This window comes from Lutzomyia longipalpis, chromosome 4, assembly GCF_024334085.1.
Source record: "Lutzomyia longipalpis isolate SR_M1_2022 chromosome 4, ASM2433408v1".
Taxonomy (NCBI): domain Eukaryota; kingdom Metazoa; phylum Arthropoda; class Insecta; order Diptera; family Psychodidae; genus Lutzomyia; species Lutzomyia longipalpis.
The window spans coordinates 24,766,162-24,781,854 of NC_074710.1; the positions used below are offsets into that span (position 1 = coordinate 24,766,162).

The 15,693-nt window shown below is 32.0% G+C and overlaps 4 protein-coding genes across 22 annotated transcripts in view; 2 read left to right on the forward strand and 2 right to left on the reverse strand.

Moving 5' to 3' along the window:
• Window positions 1-10,343, forward strand: part of LOC129795152 (solute carrier family 12 member 4) — a 54,516-nt gene extending 44,173 nt beyond the window's left edge. For 8 of the 18 annotated variants that reach the window (XM_055836217.1, XM_055836216.1, XM_055836209.1 and 5 more), the window contains 2 exons: window positions 61-200; window positions 954-7,845. In XM_055836217.1, the coding sequence (XP_055692192.1) occupies window positions 61-200; window positions 954-1,045 (232 nt within the window). In that variant the 3' untranslated portion in view covers window positions 1,046-7,845. Of the gene's footprint in view, window positions 1-60; window positions 7,846-9,396 lie in introns of those variants that run through there. The other 10 variants (XM_055836211.1, XM_055836202.1, XM_055836212.1 and 7 more) reach the window with 2 other exon arrangements.
• Window positions 10,344-10,561: 218 nt separating this feature from the next.
• LOC129795165 (CD2 antigen cytoplasmic tail-binding protein 2 homolog) lies at window positions 10,562-11,858 on the forward strand. The gene is made up of 2 exons (XM_055836238.1): window positions 10,562-10,812; window positions 10,878-11,858. The coding sequence occupies exons 1-2, from the start codon at window positions 10,688-10,690 to the stop codon at window positions 11,755-11,757; spliced, it is 1,005 nt and encodes a 334-aa protein (XP_055692213.1). The 5' UTR covers window positions 10,562-10,687; the 3' UTR covers window positions 11,758-11,858.
• Window positions 11,859-11,890: 32 nt separating this feature from the next.
• Window positions 11,891-13,357, reverse strand: LOC129795174 (peritrophin-1-like). 2 transcript variants are annotated; one of them, XM_055836248.1, is made up of 3 exons: window positions 13,320-13,357; window positions 12,838-13,244; window positions 11,891-12,306 (listed from the first exon to the last, which is right to left on the reverse strand). In XM_055836248.1, the coding sequence occupies exons 1-3, from the start codon at window positions 13,330-13,332 to the stop codon at window positions 11,947-11,949; spliced, it is 780 nt and encodes a 259-aa protein (XP_055692223.1). In that variant the 5' UTR covers window positions 13,333-13,357; the 3' UTR covers window positions 11,891-11,946. The 2 variants fall into 2 exon arrangements, 1 of the variants encoding a protein (XP_055692223.1); XR_008751102.1 differs by lacking the exons at window positions 12,838-13,244; window positions 13,320-13,357 and adding an exon at window positions 12,420-12,703 and having other exon boundaries at window positions 12,192-12,306.
• Window positions 13,358-13,881: 524 nt separating this feature from the next.
• Window positions 13,882-15,363, reverse strand: LOC129795163 (probable chitinase 10). The gene is made up of 2 exons (XM_055836235.1): window positions 14,478-15,363; window positions 13,882-14,384 (listed from the first exon to the last, which is right to left on the reverse strand). The coding sequence occupies exons 1-2, from the start codon at window positions 15,351-15,353 to the stop codon at window positions 13,944-13,946; spliced, it is 1,317 nt and encodes a 438-aa protein (XP_055692210.1). The 5' UTR covers window positions 15,354-15,363; the 3' UTR covers window positions 13,882-13,943.
• Window positions 15,364-15,693: the final 330 nt, after the last annotated feature.

Here is a 15,693-nt window from a genome sequence, read left to right on the forward strand (position 1 = left end):
GGTGTTAAAAGTATGTGAAGAACACACAGATATTGATTATATTTTATTTAACTCTCATAGGGACGAAGGAAATGTGCGAAGGATGCACACGGCTGTGAAATTGAACGAAGTCATTGTCAATAAATCACATGATGCTCAATTGGTTATCTTGAATTTACCAGGTCCTCCAAAAAACACTCGTATCGAGCGAGAGAGCAATTGTAAGTATATTTTTTTTAACTTTTTAATTAAAATATTAATTAACGAGGTAAATTGTCGCTTCGCTCCAATTTACCTCGCCCCGCTTCGCGGGGATTTGTTGCGCTTCGCGCAAATTTCAGAGAGAAAATAAATTATGATGGTTTAAAGGCAGATTTGGGCCACTTATCGATCCCAAAAGAAAAAATTTGCAAAGAGAAGAAATCATTTTCATACAACATATCGGGCGCGAAATTCAAAAATTTGCAAAAAATGCATGACTTTTATATGGGGGCTACCTGAAGGGGGGCTTTGGGGGGGGAAATGAATACGGCCATTCGAAAGCGCCTGATATAAGGAGTCTCTGTACCAAATTTCATCACGATCGGTCAAACGGTGTAGATTTGTATAGCTGTACAGACACGAAATCCTTTCTTTATTATATAGAAGATAGATGGAGAGCTCTCATCAAACCCAAAAGAAAAAAATTTGCAAAGAGAAGAAATCATTTTCATACAACATTTCAGGCGCCAAATTCAAAAATTCGCAAAAAATACATGACTTTTATATGGGGGCTACCTGAAGGGGGGCTTTGGGGGGGAAATGAATACGGCCATTCGAAAGCGCCTGATATAAGGAGTCTCTGTACCAAATTTCATCACGATCGGTCAAACGGTGTAGATTTGTATAGCTGTACAGACACGAAATCCTTTCTTTATTATATAGATAAAGGAAGAAGAAAAAATAATGTAACAAAAATATATAAAACTTCTCAGATATGGAGTTCTTGGAAGTACTTACAGAAGGCCTCGAGAGAGTGTTAATGGTTCGTGGTGGTGGCCGGGAGGTCATTACAATTTATTCTTAAGCTTAAGGTTATGAGAAAACTTAGTAACGTTATCATTAAGGAATAAAATTCAATTCTTAGAGTCTAACTATAAAAAAAATTAGTCGAAAGATAAAATCAAGTGGTTAAAAAAAAAAGTGATCAGCTACACAAGTTCGTATCTGTACCAAAGAAGGAGCAAAATGAAGAAAATAGAAAAATTAAGTATTTTTAGTATAAAAAAAAATAATAATTTATACAAGAAAATGAAGGAATTTTAATCTGAAATATTGATTATATTGATTTGAGATATATTTTTATTTGTTGGACAACTGAAAAAAATTAAAATGTTTATTGACACTGTTATTGGATAACTTTTAAAACCTATATCTCGTAAATGAAAAATTAAAAAAAAAAAACATAAAAAATTTAATTTATTTTCGTTATTTTTTGCCAGTGTAACTGAAAGGTTTTATAAATACTTAGAGCACGTTAGAGTATTCCTGTTGGTATTGGTAAAGAGGGTATAAAAAAAACAGAAAACAAAAGTATTCTACTTAGAGATGATTTTTTGAAATATATTTTCGATGAGGTTTATTGAACAACTATATTTAGAGATTTATTAGAGCGTACGTATATATGACTATATATGTAGAAGAAATTTATGGTATGAGAAAAGGGATCTATTTTTCTGTATTAACATACAAGATAGCCAAGGATGAGACTTCTATTCAAACTTATATTTCAGAAGATTAAAATGCAAAAGCAAAATATAAAAAAAAACTAAATTAAGAATAAAGTGAAATTAAAAAAAAAATGAAACACCCACAAAAGAGACATGAGAAAGGAAAGCAAAATAATTCTATATATTTTTTTCTCTTGTACAAATTGATTTCTATTTTGTATGTTTGCTCTTGTTAGACAACCAAACTGCCATTAAAATGTATATAGAATTACGGTAAAATAATAAAATTTTATGAGCAACGTGAGGAAAACACATGCATAAAGGTTTTAAGAATTACATTGAGAGAATTAAAAGAAAAAAATATATGAGAGAAAATTTTAACTTATATGAGTTTTGGGCCTAGAGATTAATAAAAAATAAATCTTCATTGTAAACATTTTAAATCTTGTTACATTTTCAGATAATTTAAAAAGACATTTTTTTTGTAATATTTCAGCATTAAACTTTCGAATAACACTGCAGTTTGCGAAAAAAAACGTGCTACAGTTTTGCAAAATAATCTTGTATATTGATAGATTTTTATGTAGTCACTTTCTTATTTTTTATCATTTTGTTTTCTTTAAAAAAAAATTAGCTAAAAAATTTCGCGTGCCTTAAAGCTAATTTACAAACTTCTATGTAATTTTTCTGTGATTTTCTTCTTCTTTAAAATGCTAAATAAATCAACACAAAAAAGGCCATATATCTATAGTTACCTACATGTATGTGGATACAATTTCAAGACATAGATGGAAAAAAGACAGTGAGAGAAAGACATGGTCCACAAAGTCCATATAGGTATTAAGGTCCACACGTAATGGTTTATTCAGCATCAAGAATTCATCAAAAGAAAAAAATCAAAAATCATAAATGAAATTTTTCTTTTAATTATCAAAACGTTAAAGATTTAAAAATTATATTTTAGCTTTGGCTTTAGCTTTTCTTCTTCATATTTTTTACATATATTTTTTTAAATTATTAAAATAAATATCATCAATAATACAAGATTTTGTTGCAAATCATTGACAACTTTTATCTGACATTTTCATAAATATTTTTAGATTTTTTTTTATTCAAATAAAATTGATTATTCTGTACTTTTCTAAAAAAAAATTTAACAAAAAAAGAAAAAGAAGAAAAATTAAATTTACACTATGTTGTAAATTTAAAGAAAAAGTATATAAAAAAAAAACCTTTAATAAGCTCATTTACTGTGAATCAAATAATTAACTAATGAAAAAAAAGAGAGAAATGTTTAGTGCAAAAATATATAAAATTGACAAAAAAAAACATATTTATAGAATGCGGAATTTATGAGAGTATGTAATACTTGAATTTAGGAAAATTGGAAAGATAGATTGAGAAAAACTCCACCTTGTGTAATCAAATAAAAATGCGTGTTTAAAAAACACAAATATGTGTGCGATAAAAAAAGAGGAACAATAGGGGAAAAATTAAAATTTAGGTAAATTTGGAGATGTACTTTAGAAAAAAAAAATAAGAGGTTGAGTTTAGGCAACACAAAAAACGATTTAAGTCGGAAAAAATATAAAACTTCATGTACATTTTAGTAAAATTGTGTTACATAAGAGAATTTTTATTTAATTTTCAAAGAAAATTGAAACATTCCATCTAACACTTGAGTAAAAAAAAAAAGAATTTTTTTTTCTAATAAAGTAAATACAATCAATATTGAACAATGGAAAAATCACAAACATTGGTTAGAATATGTATCATTAAGTTTTAAAAGAGATTTAAATGCAGTCGTAAATTACAATTCACTAAAAGTGAACAATTTAATATATAAAATTATAAGAAATTTTAACCCGCCGGGTATGTCTCAAACTTATGACGAAAAAAAACTTTGCTGTGTTTATGCGAAAGAAAAAAAATATAAATCTGTATGTTTCATTATTCTCAAATAATGAAGTCTGCCAGCACTTAAAAAATTTCGAAATTTTCAAAATATAGTGAGACTTTTCGCGACTATAATAAAAAAAACTAAAGTAATTTCGAAAATAAAACCAAACAATTCTGAAGCAATACTACATTTTAAAAATTTATGAAAAATCTTTGAATATAAAATACATTATTAAAGTATTTCATAGATTTATCTGGTACATCACAAAAAATTTTATTTTGCAAAAATCTGACACTATAAAAAACATTACATTTTATAGCTTTATTTCAGCAATGTTTTTATTAATTTCTTTTATTTGATATTTCTCATAAGTGAAGATAAACTATTATTTATATTTTTGGCAGTAGTATCGCGTGCATTCGCTTTGATAAGTTTAAAAAAAGTTTTTAAAAGTTTTTTTTTAAGGAAAATGTCAATTAAATAATTTTGATTCTTTTAAAATTAAAAAAAAATCTTTGAAAATTTTGTTATTCATAAAAAATAAATTTCACACTTAAAGTCGTGACTTCATTTTAATAATTTTTAAAATCTAAGAAATTTTTAAAAAGTCGAAATAATTTTTATTTGTCAAATCGGTATTATTATTCATCATATTTAGTATAAGTATTTTATTGATTAAAAATGTATGTATTAGTTAATCAAACTGATATTTTATTCGTTACTTTACATTGACTGTTGGAGTTTTTCTTTGTTTGTTAAAACTTCAATCGAAGTCTTTGAAAAATTTTTACTATAAAGACAATCTTATTTAACTCCTTTCATAAAACTCATTTTATCGGATGATAATCCTTGTTCTTGACAGTCAATGATGGTAAAGTTAATTTTTTGCTTATTCATTTAAAAGTGGCATAACGAGTTAGGTTAATTTAAATTGGTAAGACCAAGATTTTTCGTTCTCTCCAAAATAGTAAAAATCATGCATAATCTTATAAGGAATGAAATAATATAAAAAAGGCAAAAAAAAGTTATTTGTGGATCGCTTTTTTATCAATGTGTTAAAATTAAACTTTGTCCATCCATTTAGTTTCTTTTTATACGAAAATGTCTCCAATCACGCTTACATGTAAGACAAATTTATAGACCTTGCCTATATGAAGTAAAAGAAATTAAAAAAAATAGAATAAAACCATTTAAATTATTATAATATAAATAAATTATATCTAGGTATATTATTATAAATTTTATTAGTGAAAGAAATATATGTGCGTAGATTTAGAAGTATATCGATGACAAAATGTCGCTCGATTGTTGTATTACAGATTAACAAGGAAAAAGAAATTAGAGAAAAAAGAAACATAACGTAAAATTTAAAACAGAAAATAGGAATCAATTTAGAAGATAATAGGGAAGAAAGAACACAACTTTGAAAAATAAATAAATAAATAAAATAGAACAAGAAAGACTAAAATTGTATTTGTGGACTTCTTGATATTTAGAAAGCAAACAAAACAGAAAATTAGTGAAAGAACAAATTTATGTTAAACAACGTGGAAAGTACAATTTGAAAGCAGGAAAATCTTCCTTTAAACATCGTGAACACACAAGATGATTCACAGTGAAGAATTAAACAAACAATTTTGCCAGAGCTGCTCTAGAATTGCATATTTAATTCTAAACTAAAAGAATTCATCATGTGTGTATCTAATACAGTTTAAGAGATGAAAGAAATTCCTGTTCAAATTTCGCACGTAGAATGAAAAAAAAAAAGAAATGAGGAACAGCACCATAAAATAAATATTTCCATCTTAAATGAAAATAGAGATGCAAAACTTATTAGTTAAGTGGTAATGTAAAGTTAACAAATTATTAATTAATTTTAATTCACCACCGCAAGTAGATTACTTTTAGAATATATAATCTATGATTTTTATATGAACGTATAATCAGTAACAACAAAAAATCATCTATTTTCTTTTAAGTTACGTGAAAAACATGGCTAACGTGTAATGGAATGCTAATGTACTAACCCTTCAAATGCCAAGCTGTTTTTTTCTGCTGCCATTTCAATTAAGACACAACTTTCTTATAAATAAAAGACGGAGACGAGGTGAAGTGGATCACGTAAAACTTTTATAAAAACTCGAGAAAAAATCTATAATATTTTTCGTCGAGAAGTTATTTGAGAAAAAAGTTTCAAGGAGGGAAAGTTTTTCCTCAGAGCCCATTCCACACCGCCTCTTTCCCCACAGATAAAAGTTCCTCGTTTATCTGAGACTGTTGTGAATCCATTATACTCATGGCTTAAAAAATATTCTTAATTAAAATGTAGGAGTTTTCTAAACATAGCACGGAAAAGCAGATAAAATGGTTCATCAACTAATACAGACACACCTAGTACTTATTTTATATGTAGTTCTTAGGTTTTGATATTGAAAAAAAAATTAATTACTGCTTTACAAGAAGAAGAAACGAGAGCTATATAGAGTACTTGTTAATTTGTCCCCATTTTCAAATGAATAGCACAGTTTATCAATACTTTATGTATATAATAATCCTAATCAAATGAGTAATTAACATCACACAAAGAACAAATAAATGAAACATAAATATTTAGCTTACCTTTACCTTAAAAAATCATCAGTTGATGGACCCAGTTTGACAAATTGGCCTAAATTTTATGCTTGGCAGAAGAAGGGTTAAAAAGCGGTAAAACATTTTAATACAAAAGATTTAAAAAATCTTTTAGATTAATTTAAATTATATTTCCTAAAATTGTTTATGTATTCCATAACATAAAAAAATGTATGCCTATGTATTTTATTTGATGAACATTTATTTTGTGTGAAGAAAAAACCAAAACAATCATATAATGAAGAGATGCCAAAAGACTAATGTTTTATTATTAAAAAATATATATACATGTATGTATATATGAAATAATTTTAGTAAAAAAAAAGAAATCAAAAAAATCAAAAGGAAAAGAAATCAGTATTTAGAGAGAGAGAAAAAACAACATCTAACAAAAAAAGGTTTAACTGGTGAGTTGTTTACTTCTGCGATAGAATGTGTTGAAATCTAAATTATGTTGAATCTGATCAAAATTAACAATGATAATCTTTTATAATTCATTGTTTATATAACATTTTGAATGTTCGATTCTTAAATTTTTTTAATATTCTGAAAGTACGCAAGATTATACCAAGCAAGGCTCTTTTTATTTTTTAATTATGTATAATCTTCCACATAAAAGTAAATAAAGTTTGAGAATTTTCTTAATTTTCTTGAAGAAGACTTTCCACTTTGCAAATTTCAAAATTAAAACTTTTCCATAATAATGCAGTTTTTGTATCAATTTGTATCCATTATATGAAATTACGGAAATTACATAAAGGGAATTTGTATGAGCAGAAAGAAACCAGAACCAAAATACCATGATCTTTCAATTAAAATTATCGATTTTAATGAAAACATCCTCTTCTTATCTTTACAATTTCTTATGCAAAAGTAATGGTAATTCGGAAACTCTAAGATATTATTTAAATTGTCTTTTTCACACTCCAAATATTCGACCCTCTTGGGGCCTTCCTTGAAAAAAAAATGGTTTTACCCCTATACCCTTTTCATGAACAAGAACTTTCTATATAATTTATTTACTGTGGAGATTTATTAAACTTTCAGAATCAGTGAGAAAAATAAATTAATCATGATTAAAAAATGTCGAAAGAATCACAACTTTTATTATCTTTCGGATAATAAATTAGTCATGAGGCTACGAAAATGTATTACAAAAAAAAACGGATTCTATCCCCAAGAAATTTTCATTAGAGGCATCCAGAATAGAAAAAAAAACAGAGTAAAAAAAATTAGCATACTTTAAGAGATGATAATGGAGATGAAAAAGAACATTAGGATGAACTTTATGATCAAAATTCCGAATAGGAAGTGAAATATTCGTTTGTTTTTCCAACATACCTACATAATAGTACCTTCAAATCCCTATTATAATACAAATGATGCATCCTATAAAAAATGCATTAACAATAATTTAAGAAAATTACAAACCCAAAAGAAATACACATTGCAACCAATAAAAGAAATGAAATGATGAACCCTATAAATCCTGTTACAACATAACATAATTATATCTCTAAAAAAAATGAAAAGAAATGTATTATCATATAAAAAAATATATTGAAAAAATTATAGTGAATGTTATAATAAACAGAAGTAATTAATAAAATTATAAGAATACTTTAATTCCTTAATAATGAAAAATCTCTGCATTTTATCTTCTTTGTTCATCTCATGTTTAAAGGAAATTTTACCATGTAGGGAAGAACGGGCCAAATCAAATCTCGATAGAGAGTCCAAAAAATGATATAACATACAAATCAATATTCTTATATTTCGAGGCATTTTATTGGCAATTTCATACTTTTCCAAATGTATGAACCTTTTACTTTGAAAAGGGACTGTTCTTCCCTATGCCGAACTTTTTCAAGAAGAGTGCAAAATGCAAACTTTCACAACACCACTGATGAGCACGCGACGGGTTTTTCCCAAAAAGAAGTGGCTGCCAGCTGGTTGCCAGGGATACATTTTGAGTGCCGCAAAAAAATTTCCAAACATTCAGCAAAATATTTATAACATGGGCTTTTAAGAGGGACAATAAAAAATTACTTAAAGGAGAGAGGCTGTAAAATTCACCCAAGACGCCCAAGAGTGATCTTGAAAATTCCCCGAAACAATGCGGGAAAATCCCCAACAGAATTGCTTGCAAGGAGAGATGTTTGAATATTCAGAGCCTTCAGAGCGGTAAGTATACCAGGAGGAGGCTACAAGAAAAATCTTATCGCATTCTCATGAATTTTATTGCACAACATAAAAATGAATTTTCAAGATTTAATCTTAGATTCTGAGATGGTTTAATAAATCAAACGACAAAATTGAATTTTAAACTCATTCTGCGCATCTTCTAAATCATAAAAGGACAACATTAAGGATTCACAACATTATTGGATTTAGTAAACTCTAAATCTTGATTTATCGACAAAAAAATAAATTTTCCTGATTGAATTGCATTCTTTAACCCTTTCGCACACATTGAGTTTTTGCTGATTCAGGTGCGCTGATTCAGGTGCGTAAAAAAAACGTTTATGCTGAGAAATGTCATCAAGGGTATCAAAAAAATAATTAACGTATTAAGAAAAATAAAATCTTTAATTTTTCATGCGATCGTAAAGGAGTTGAAGGGTTAATTAGTACTAAATCGACTGAATCATTATTATTTTTGTACAAAAAAGTATAAAGAAAAAAATCTTTAATTTATAATTTATGTAGTAGTGCGAGGACCATAGGATTGTTGGTGAGTGAATTCTTCATGCATATCATGATATATTGTTGTAAAAATCTCAATATTCTTTTTTTTTTAATCTGAGATAATCTGGGCATAAGCAAGTGCACAATTGAAAGCATCAGTCTTGTCATCATTTCTTAAATAGTTAAATTATCTTTATTGCTAATGTAAACTTATAAGAATCAATTAAAATTTGTTGAATCTTTTAAAAATATTCTTATGTCTGCATTAAAAAGAAGATTTTATAAGCTACAATTTTTAATATCTTCTTATTTAATAGAGTCCTTAAATAAAATTGCGAAAGGATCAATCTTTTTCTGCATGAGCGGATGCTGTTCAATGAAGATATTTGTTTATCTTTCTCTCTCTCTAAAGCTTGCAATCATAAAACCCAACCAGGAGATCCTGAAAAGGGAAATTCCATTTAATGGTGTCTCATTTTTTCTTTGAAGATTTTTACCTCCTCTACCTGCGAGCTTTGGGTGCAAGGAGTGTGTGGTGAAGCCACACAGTATCCCTTCCATTGTGTGTCCTTCTTCTATAAAATAGAACAAACCAAAAGGAGATCCAACATTTGTGCTTCAGCTCTCAAGGTGTACACAACGCGTGTCTGTCTCTATAATTTTTCAAAAACATTTCTGTATAAGAAAAAAAGTCCAAGTTCAAGATGTTTGCCATTAAGTTCGTTAACAAAGTAATTTTGGCTGTGAAGAATTTTCTTTCGATGCTTCTGCTCATTATCTGCAAGGATTACGTGCTTGAAACGTGTAAACGTGACATAAGTGAGGATTTTGATGTGATCATCCAGAACAAGACAAAATCCAAGTTGATGGAGAAGTGGATGAAGGATTTGGAGGCATATGAAAACTTTATGGAATCATCGGCAGTACGGCTGGATGTTCTGCACTACATGTCACCGGATAACATTGCTGATTGTCTGCATGTGCTGGGCTATGGAATTCAACGTGCAACTGATGTAGATCAGTGGCTCACATCAACAGTCAGGAATGTTCCCAGGGAGGATCTCTACTACTTCCTATCCGACACAATTCATCTGTACTCCTTCATGCGTGACTACATCTTCAGAGAAAGCTACCTTACCACTCTCATGGGCAAGCCAGATGTGAGGAATGAAAGGTATTTTGGGTAAATCATCCAGGATTAATTTTAATGCATTTTTTGTATTTTGGACCAACTGCTATCTTTTGAAAAAATTGAACTTTATCAGATTAAGCCTTAATCTTGTATCTTAAGTCGCGACTTGAATTTTAAGATTTTATTAGAATAATCTAGATTATTGTGTAGTTAAGAGATTATCAAATAAGTTCAATAATTTGTAAGTTTTCATCGTTTTCATACACTTTTTTATGGATTAATAAAGATTTTTTTGAGTGCTCTACATATTCATCTTTTCTTTTCCTATGCAAAGACATTATTCTCATATTTTATGTTCTGAAGGTGTTTTTTTTTTAATTAAAAAAACGATATTAAAGAATTTTCAAGATATTGAAAATAAACCCCCCAAATAAATTACCCCACGCTTCCCTAAAAATGCTATATGCTACATAGCTGCATGCTATATAGCTGCTGTTACGCGTTGTATTCGGTTGCTGTCGTTGCTGCCTGCCGCTCTTCTTGATTTCAAGCATCCTAACCTCAACTTGTGACTGTGACGTTTGATTTGTTTACGGAGAAGGTGTTTTCTTATCTTAAGAATCCCTGGTATTCCCTAAAATCTTGAAAATGTCCAAAAGAGACTTTGGTAGTGTTGCCGATGATGCAGAAGGTACAAAGAGGAAAGCGTTAAAAGTTAGTGGACTGAAGAAGCACACACTGGACTCAGATGAGGAGGAGTCTGATGATGAACAGTAAGACATTCCCTGATCACTTAAAATATGTTGTTCAATTAGTAATTGGAGAACTTGTTACCCAGGTACAATGTGCTCGATGAAAATGACATCGAGGGCGAGGAAGAGGGTATAGCTGGAATGGATGGGGAGACAAAACTAACACCCTTCAATATGAAAGAAGAGATGGAAGAGGGACACTTTGATCGAGAGGGGCACTATGTGTGGAACAAAACGAAGGAAATCTCTGACAATTGGCTGGATAACATTGACTGGGTGAAGGTGCAGGAAACCAAAGCAGGAACCTCACGGATCCGCACACTCGGGGAAGATTCCAGCAGTGATTCAGAGGGTGAAGGAAGTACATCCAAGAAGTTTAACATGACGGATAGCTATGAGAAAATACTGAAAATCATGAAACCCGGAGAGACGGTGAAGAAGACCCTACAGAGACTCGGGAAGGACACCAAGATCTCTTCAGCTGAGCGATGGCGTCGCAAAAAGGCAGGAATTGTGGATGAAGCATCGGGAATTATTACAACGTTCACAGAGCTAACAAATAACATTCTCACCCAAACTGGCAATATGAACATCTACGAGGAGACGTATGAATTCATTGAGGGACGCATCCGGAAAGCTTCAGTACCAGCTCCGGATGATGCTCTCGATATGTATGCAGATGATTTTGATGCAAAAGAAAAGAGCAAATTGGGTGGTGCAAATGTCACCGAACAACCCACAGAGAATAAAGATGACAAAGCTGAAGAAGAGGAACATCCCAAACTAATGTGGGAATTTAAGTGGACACAGAATGATACAGAACTCCAGGGGCCATACACAACTGAGCAAATGCACAAAATGAGTGTTGATGGACGCTTCAAGAGTGGAGTTTTTGTGAAGAAAATCGGTGAGGGTGAAGGCAATTTCTACAGTTCAAATCGCATTGATTTCGATCTCTACCTCTAAATTTGTTAATGTTGATGAGTTTTAAAGTAAACCTACCTACTCCTGAAATATTCATTAAAATAAATTGATGGTTAACATTAATAAATATACAATACACTTAACTTTATTAGTTTATTACTACAAAAAAAAAAGATTTCCTTTCAAATAAATCTGGCTCTCAAATCCCTTTATTTTTAACAGAATTTATCTTCATACAAAAATCTCACATGTTTCGGGATCTCCAGGTTGACATGTGCCATAATCATCACTAATTTGCCCAGGTGGACAGGTGATTCGGTTGATTTCCCGTCCATACTGGCAGAGAACCACCACTCGACAATCCTCTGGATCCTGAATACTAATTTGCCCCTGGGTGCCAATGCACGGATCTCGGATGCACTGTGCAAGTTCAGGTGTATTGCAGTTGCGATCGTGTATGTCAAAGATCATGGGAGGTGAGCATGTTGCTACTTCTATTAGATCCCCATTAATACAGATGAAATAACCGTCACATCGCTTTGGATGAGGTTCATAGCTGATACCAGGTAAATTAGGGCAGTTGATGCTGGTCTGAAAGTTAAGAGAATTTTATTAGTAGCCTGGGACTCCTTAAATAAATAAAAATATCGAATATAATGAGGATTCAACAAGAGGTCTTTTAGATCCATAAGGAGAGCAATCACCTCTGAAGAAATCTGATTTGAGTCTCAAACACAGAATGAATTTTCCATTCCATAACGAAATGATAAGATCCAAGTTCAGAAAGGAGTGAGAAAAACGGGAATATGGGACAACAGGACAATGATCAACAAACTATCTTAAACATCAGATTGTTTCTTTTACAGGAAGAATAGGATAGAATCATGAGACATCGTAGATTCTGATTGATTTCAAATTGATCGCAGCCCTGTGCAATGACTGATCAAACATTGAAATTAGAGAAACAATTTTGTACGAACTATGTCAACATCAACTTTCTGACGGTATCTGATGTCATGATTTAATCCCCCTTAAGCACCCTCGGCTTAATTAAAAAATACAACAGTGTGTAATTTTTTAAAACTGCGGGAAGCATTATTTTAAGAAGTTGAAAATACTTACAGGGCAGTCAGCTTCCTCTGGATACGTACAGAATTCATTAGTTCGATCCCAGTAGAGCCCTGAGGCACAACTCATCTCAATTTTTTGCCCACTGTAGCATACATGAAAGCGGTTGCAGAAATCAATATCAGGATGAATGATCATGTGGCTGGGATCATCATACGGAGGACACGGGTCTGTTTCGAGGGTACAATTCACCTCTGATGCTGGTTTACATTGCTGTGCTGCAGGATCAAAATGAAATCCTGGACGACACGATCGCTCAACTGCTTGCCCATGCATGCAAACCACGAACTTTGAGCAACTTGTTGCGTGCCGCAGCACCTGCAGATCTTCACCACATGGATAAATTGTCCCTGCGAGTGTGAGTCGTCCTACCAAAAGGACGTAAAGGGTTGACACAATTGCTGTAATTTATAAAAGAAAGGATCACATTAACTTTTTTTTGTAATTGCGCATTTTCTCTTTCACAATGTTAATACCTCGTGAAAACATGGTTACTGAATGAAAACCAGGTACAGACTATCTTTCAAAAAAAGAGAGTTCCATGAGAAAAGCCAGTTGGTACTATCTTACTGCGATAAGTTTCGTCACTCGGTTAGATTTCGTGTGATTTCAAAGACTACAAGGTATTTATTGGAGGCGGCAAAAGGAAATCCACGCACTTATCAATTTTTATCAGATGGGAAAAAAAAGATTTTCTATGAAACTTGCATCAAATTCTTTCAAAATTTACAGAGTTTAAATATGTTAAGTGTACGAAGAAAGATCGATAATCCTGTAGAAGGTAACATAAAAATCATTTCAGCTAAAGCTAATCTCATATCCTGATCCACGTCAAGATCTTCTGTACATAATTCTTTGCATATTTTGTGAACCCGTGATTATTGTTCTATTATTTCGTTCATTTCGTCACCCATGAGATTTATTCGGATTATTTTTTGAAGCGTTGTAAATCTCGGCCATTCATTTTGTTAATCTTATCAGGATTGAATGGAAAATATTTTCCTTGAAGCCAAATGAAGGTTGATTCAAAAAATAAAATTATTTTACCAAATATTCAACAATTTATTTCATTAATTTCCAAGCAGAAAATTTGGATATCCTTAAAATGGTTCACACGTCTCTACATTTCCGGGGACACATGCATAGAGTTCGCGCACGAAAACATGTCCATCGGCACATGGTAGTGGCCAGGCAGTTCCGGAGTCACACACGATGAATTTTAAACAAGTATCGGGATGTTCTCTAATTGGACTCTCATCGTCATTCTCGCAGACATGATCCAATTCACCATTCCTCTTTGCGAAAGTTGATAAAAAGGACGTTCTCGATCGTAGGCCTCCAATATCGGCATAGCAGGTACCTGCATTGGGTTTTGTGCATGATTGTGTAATATAGTCAAATATAAGCCCATCAGCACAATGTCGCAGGAAGGATTGACCATCAACGCAAAGGAAGTACATGCCGCATTCAGTTGGATGGGGATTCCTCAGCGGAGAGTCTTCGTGGCATTCAATTTCATCAATCGGCGGCTCTTCCCACTTCTAGAAGCAAACAACAAAGATTGATAAGATGAGATTAGTTTTATCAATAAAACTCTGATTCTCTAAATTGAATTTTTTTTTGACGAAACTCACCTCACATCCGGCCTTTTGTGGCGTTGTACACCATTCATTTACGCGATCCCAATGAAACCCAGGAATACATGATCTCCACTGCGGTAGACCGTTGACGCATATAGCAAAGTTCTCACATTGATTGTCATCATAGAGGAAGATCGGATTGTGAGGATCATTGTCAAGAGGGCATACAGATGGCTGGCATTGAGCATCTGCTGGAACGTTGCATTGTTCTCGGGATGAATCCCACTCCAAACCTGGGGCACAGTTCCTTATGTGGACAACTCCATTAAAGCAAAGGATATATTTTGAGCAATTTGTTGGATGCTGTTGAACGTAGACTTCATTCATACGACACAAGAATGGATGATCTTCTTCTACTGGTGGTTCCTCTGTTGTTGTGGGGAAATCTGTTGTTGGAGGTAACCAATCTGGGGTTGTAGGGAAATCAGTTGTTGGAGGTGAAATTGTTGGAGGTGTCTCTGTTGTTGTAGTCGTTGTAGTTGTTGTTGTTGTTGTGGTAGTAGTTGTTGTAGGTTCATCCGTTATTGGAGGTGTATCAGGCGGCACAGTTGGAGGATCCGTTGGATCAGTGGGCTCCTCCTCAACACATTCAAGCTCAATTTCATCACCCGGATTGCACGGTACTTGCCAATGAACTTCACATTTCTGCAGTGATGGATGGAAATAGAAACCATCAGGGCAACGTCCAGCAACTGCGCGACCGTTGATGCATTGAAAGAATGCACTACAATTCCCGGGGTTGTCTATAAAGTAATCTTCCGCTACCCCAACACAAATTGTATGCGGACAATCATCTTCCGCCCATCCGTGCACAGAAATTGTGAAAAATGTAAGAAGGAGAAGGAACTTTTCTACATGTTTAGGGGCCATAGTGAAGATTGAAACTGAGGATTGGTCTTGAAGAAAAATCACAGAAACAGGTGAAATGAAATTCCAACAGTTGCTTAATCTCTTGGTCAGATAACAAATAATCCTCGCAGGGGTATGTTATCTGGTAGACAAGACTAAATAGGAGTTTTGTTTTATAAGTTAGAGAGGACAGCACGTTTTCATATTGCTCTCAATTAATTTAAATCAAAAATCATGTTTTTTTTTCATACAGGAATGGGTAAACTCCTTCTAAATTCAATTAGGGCGCGATTGGGTCTGCTTTTCAACTTTTCCGATCGTTCAAAGATGTTTTTTTTTTCTTCAATTTTTCCAGCATGTC

What these genes read in the sequence shown, in the direction of transcription:
- LOC129795165 (XM_055836238.1), top strand. Translation starts at nt 10,688, where the DNA reads ATGTCCAAAAGAGACTTTGGTAGTGTTGCCGATGATGCAGAAGGTACA. An exon ending in GAGGAGTCTGATGATGAACA is followed by an intron (nt 10,813 to 10,877) that starts GTAAGACATTCC and finishes CTTGTTACCCAG; the next exon opens with GTACAATGTGCTCGATGAAA.
- LOC129795174 (XM_055836248.1), bottom strand. An exon ending in CAGAGGAAGCTGACTGCCCT is followed by an intron (nt 12,307 to 12,837) that starts GTAAGTATTTTC and finishes CTTAACTTTCAG; the next exon opens with ACCAGCATCAACTGCCCTAA.
- LOC129795163 (XM_055836235.1), bottom strand. Translation starts at nt 15,353, where the DNA reads ATGGCCCCTAAACATGTAGAAAAGTTCCTTCTCCTTCTTACATTTTTC. An exon ending in CACAAAAGGCCGGATGTGAG is followed by an intron (nt 14,385 to 14,477) that starts GTGAGTTTCGTC and finishes GTTTGCTTCTAG; the next exon opens with AAGTGGGAAGAGCCGCCGAT.